The sequence below is a fragment of the Limanda limanda genome, chromosome 21, assembly GCF_963576545.1.
Source record: "Limanda limanda chromosome 21, fLimLim1.1, whole genome shotgun sequence".
Classification (NCBI taxonomy): domain Eukaryota; kingdom Metazoa; phylum Chordata; class Actinopteri; order Pleuronectiformes; family Pleuronectidae; genus Limanda; species Limanda limanda.
Window position 1 is genome coordinate 9,419,217 of NC_083656.1, and position 4,717 is coordinate 9,423,933.

A 4,717-nucleotide genomic window follows, 5' to 3' on the forward strand; every position below is an offset into this window, starting at 1 on the left:
CTGGGAGGGAAAGTGCACAGACCGAGCCCACGAATCTCCAAACATCCCTCTTCCTCTCATCATGCCGGACTCCTTCTGATCATCCTCTCCTGGCTCTGGCACTGAGACAATGTAGTGTAGGCAAGAAGCAGAGGGAATCTCCGCCGGTGGAGAGAGATGTGGGGATGCACGGACACGGTTATGGGTGATGGATGCAAAACGAGGATGGATTTACGCACAGAAAAGTGGGAATAAGTGAGTTTCTGGGCCACCCAGGATGGACACTGCGGAGGTAATCCTCTCTGTGTTGGTGGTTGTGATCATTATAGTGTCGTTGCTGTCCAACGTCCTGGTGCTGGTCTGCTTTCTGTACAACCCGGAGATCCGCAAGCAGGTGCCGGGTCTCTTCAACCTGAACCTCACCTTCTGCAACCTGTTGCTGACGGTGTCCAACATGCCCCTCACTCTGGTGGGACTTGTCAGCAACGCGCAGCCGGGGGGAGACGGCTTCTGCCACACCGTGGGCTTCCTGGAGACCTTCCTGTCCACCAACTCGATGCTGAGCATGGCAGCGCTGAGCATCGACCGGTGGGTCGCGGTGGTCTTCCCGCTGAGGTACCACTCCAAGATGCGCCACAAGGACGCGGCGTTCGTCCTGGGCTACACGTGGGCGCACTCCATGTCCTTCTCCACGGTGGCAGCCTGCCTCTCCTGGGTGGGCTACCACCGGCTCTACGCGTCCTGCACCCTGGCCAACCCCAGGGCGAGCAGCCGGACCCAGTTCGTCATCTTCACCGTCTTCTTCCACTCCTTCACCTTCCTGCTGTCTCTTATAGTGCTGTGTGTCACATACCTCAAAGTGCTGAAAGTGGCGAGGTTTCACTGCAAGAGGATCGACGTTATCACAATGCAAACTTTAGTGCTGCTGGTGGATATTCACCCCAGGTGAGCGGCTCTATTCACGTATTCTCCCTGTTTGTGGGACACTTACTATAGATCTCATAGCTCTATGTCATATGTATTGGAAAAAGCTTATAAGGCAATTACAAAATGGAAAACTCTTGTTGGTGCCATCATTCTTCTTCATGGTTTATTTCCAAACCTGACCTATGTTCCGCATGTGCAGTCAGCACTAACTGGATAATGATGCTTTGCACTAACATTTGAGTTGTGCCCTCAGTATTCAGAGGGGGAATCAAAATCGGATTAATCTCAAATGTCAATCAAAGTGATTGCTTTATGCTGCCTCCATACGTCATGGCTCAATAACCATATGGAGTGTGTGTGTGTGTGTGTGTGTGTGTGTGTGTGTGTGTGTGTGTGTGTGTGTGTGTGTGTGTGTGTGTGTGTGCTATAGACTTAGATTGCATTAACTGCCACTTAAAGCATGTTGCATCACAGCCATGGTGCATTCTGGATCACATCTAAAATCACCACGTTCTAACAGCAACAGTGTTTTCATTGTAATTCCAAGTATAAAAGAATCCTTTTTTTTTTTTTTTTTATCTAAGAATGTCTTTGGGAGGAATCAGTTGTCTTACTCCAACCCAATCCCTGATGGTTCGTTCTCTAGCTTTATGCACATCAGAACAGACCAGAAACTCAGCAGCTCCTTTTATGAAATCTAAGAGACACTTTCCTGTGATGTGTCCCACTGACTCTAACCCCCCCCCGTGTCCCCAGCGTTCGCCAGCGTTGCCTGGAGGAGCAGAGGAGGCGACGGCAGAGAGCGACGAGGAAGATCAGCACCTTCATTGGCACCTTCATGCTCTGCTTCGCTCCCTATGTGATCACGAGGTGAGTGTGAGCCGCTGCGGCCTCTATACGCTGGCCTTTTTGTTTTTGCTGGTACCATCACCCCCCCCCCACATCCCACCCCAAACCTTGCTTTCCTCTTCTGTCAACTGGCCCCACTTCCTCCTCTCTGCCTCGCCTCTGCTTCCTCTCCACGCCGGCCAGATTTGGAAGATGAGATTGGCTGACCTTGTGATAAGTAATATGTCTCTGCTCTGCTGTAGCTGCTGCTGCATTAGCACTTTCGCCCCTTTTCAAGTTCGTTGGGTGCATCTCAGTTTAGCCCGGTGCAACGTACATGCATCACTCACTGGGCAGAGAGAGGATGTCAAATGAGAGCTGCACAGATGTGCGAGAAGTGGAAGTAAATATGTGAGTTTCAATAATGCAGGTTAAAACTATGCCGAGGAGATGAGAATATCAAGACAAAAAAAAGTGCAGGGAGAGGAAAAAACCAGAGCAAAGCTTATTCATTACCTCAGTGAAACAGTATTTAAAAGTCTATGGCATGTGAAGAATACAACAAACAAAAGCCAATCCCAGCTGACAGTGGGCGAGATGCTGGGTATACATCCTGGGAAGGTCACCAGCGTATCGCAGGGCAAACATACAGAGAATTTAGTGGCTGAAAAACGCACTTTGTGTGAATATTCCTTGTTTGGTTGAAGATTAGTCAGAGAAACGCTGTTTTTGAGGGATTCTGTTGCTGCTGAAATGTGTTGTTTCAACAATGGTTGGAGGCAGAGATCCCAGAGAGTCAGGCCTACATGCATGTCTGGGAACCAATCAAAGACGGTATATAAAGATGGACGACATGACAGCTCCCCCAAAGTGAAGCCAAAAGGTCTCAATCGCCACCAGGTGGTCGGCTGCAGTATGAATTATAAATCGTGCCACCTCCATGTTAGTGGACAGGACATGGACCAAAGTCAAATACGTTTTTAAAGATGGTTTCTCTCTTTTTATGTAATTCTTATCACACTGATGTTTGTTCAAGTGGGTTTTTTCTGGTACGTTTTTTTTGTTTTGTTATTTAATGGCCTCGTTAAGTCACAGTTTGATTGACAGCTTATGTCACACGTGTCATTTCCTCTGTGGGAGGATCATACAATATGCTATCCTGTCAGTGCGCTGTCAGTAATGAATGAACCACAGCAGCACTCGACATGCTCTGCAAACGGCAGATCGCTTATTATAATCTGAATGTATTAATGTGTCTCTCATTTGTTGTCAGAGTTGTCGTGTGTATAGTTAGGATCCTGCTGCGGCGTGTGTCAGCTGACTTAACCTCCTGTTCACGCTGCTGCTGTGGAGTGTGTGGGCAAATGCCAGCGATGGCCACTGGCTCGCGTTGATGTGCTGACAGGGCTCGATGGTGGACAGAGTTAATCACACAGAGTGCAGGAGTAGAGGATCAGCAAGTTTATTTTTTTATGACGAAACATTCAGTAAAATATTTGAACACATGACAGAAATTAGGGTGAGAGCAGCGACTTGTTGTCTTTACAAGCCCGACGGAGACGATGCAGACAACAGGCGTGACTGTAAAGCTCATTATGTATTTAAATCAAATATACAGTATTATAGGTGCACAAGAGTTTCTTAACCAGACACGTCGAAGTCACCGTCCAGCGTCCTTTAAGGTTTTCTGCTCAGCCGTCCGTCTAATAAATCACAACTGAAGTTAATTGGCTCGTTCCCAGACACTCGTTACTGCTCAGACAGTTCTGTTTTATTCTTCCAGTGGCTTCCCTTTTGCCTCTTCTGACATGAAATGCTGCGGCTGCAAATGAGACATGCAGCCTCACACCATAAATCCACTCACTTGAGACAAAGACAGTGAAACTCCTCTTACAGGTTCACTTGAGAGCTGCCTTCATTTCATCCTGTGTGTGTTTGCAGTAGTGAGCTACTACAGAATACTTCTAGGGTGACTCTATCCGGAAATAAAAAGCTGTTCTTTGCATAATTATACAGTAGAACAGTTATGGATAACAATGTCTTGCGAATGTATTTCTATTTCTGCATAATACGCTTATGGCCATGCATGTCTTTTCCGGCGTGCTGCTCTCCCTCTCTCACCACCCTCTCTTTGTGCTCCGCTGCAGGATCGTGGAGTTATTTCCAGCAGTGCCTATCAACCCTCACTGGGGAATTGTCTCCAAGTGCTTAGCTTATAGCAAGGCGGCCTGCGACCCCTTCGTGTACTCCCTGCTCCGACACCAGTACAAGAAGACGTGCACTGACATCATCAACAGGCTGCTGAAGCGTAGCTCCCTGAACACGTCCGGCCGCGGCCACCAGACCCATGGCAACAGCATACCGACCGCGGAGTGACGGACAGCGAGTGGACTGACGGGGCGGCGTCCCGAAGGGTTGACTCGGTCACTGTCAGGGAAACACGGACCTGATTTATCGCAGATGAAGAAGAGGACAAATTAGTTGTCCCCGTCCACGTCTGCTTGAATTTGGAGTGACATGCCAAAAAAAAGAGTGACTACAGACAAGGGCAAATCCCGGCACAGGAATACCACTGTGCTTGCATACTGAGCGGCCAGAACAGCCGACCAGTGCAGTGAACTCGCTGAGAGGAGATTACACAATGGCAGACTTCACATCCACCTGGAGAGACAGATGTGCCCACCCAAGAAGAACGGCCGTTTCATAGTCTCATTACTTTATCTGGATTGGCTTTGGGATTTAGCAGTGTATGTTTGTTTTGACATTACTGTAGTATACACTGATATTGTGTTTTTGAAAAAAAAAGGGTCAGGAAAGGCTGTATGTTTGTTTTAGTTTGTGCAAAGTGTTTGACACGTTCATGCTGTATGTAGCACTGAAAACTAGCCGAACCAAAATGATGCATATATTGTCTTATAAATTAAATAATTGTATAAGAGACGTAAAACGTACAGTACAGCGGACAGTGACACTGCACAGCCCG

At 47.8% G+C, this 4,717-nt stretch overlaps 1 protein-coding gene across 1 annotated transcript; it reads left to right on the forward strand.

Moving 5' to 3' along the window:
- Window positions 1–256: 256 nt before the first annotated feature.
- Window positions 257–4,110, forward strand: LOC133028318 (G-protein coupled receptor 26-like). Its single transcript, XM_061095512.1, has 3 exons — window positions 257–924; window positions 1,663–1,776; window positions 3,882–4,110. Exons 1-3 carry the CDS (start codon window positions 257–259, stop codon window positions 4,108–4,110), a joined length of 1,011 nt encoding a protein of 336 aa, XP_060951495.1.
- Window positions 4,111–4,717: the final 607 nt, after the last annotated feature.

Coding starts and splice junctions, on each gene's coding strand:
- LOC133028318 (XM_061095512.1), top strand. CDS start 257: ATGGACACTGCGGAGGTAATCCTCTCTGTGTTGGTGGTTGTGATCATT. Junction 925..1,662: donor CTGGTGGATATTCACCCCAG/GTGAGCGGCTCT, acceptor CCGTGTCCCCAG/CGTTCGCCAGCGTTGCCTGG. Junction 1,777..3,881: donor GCTCCCTATGTGATCACGAG/GTGAGTGTGAGC, acceptor GCTCCGCTGCAG/GATCGTGGAGTTATTTCCAG.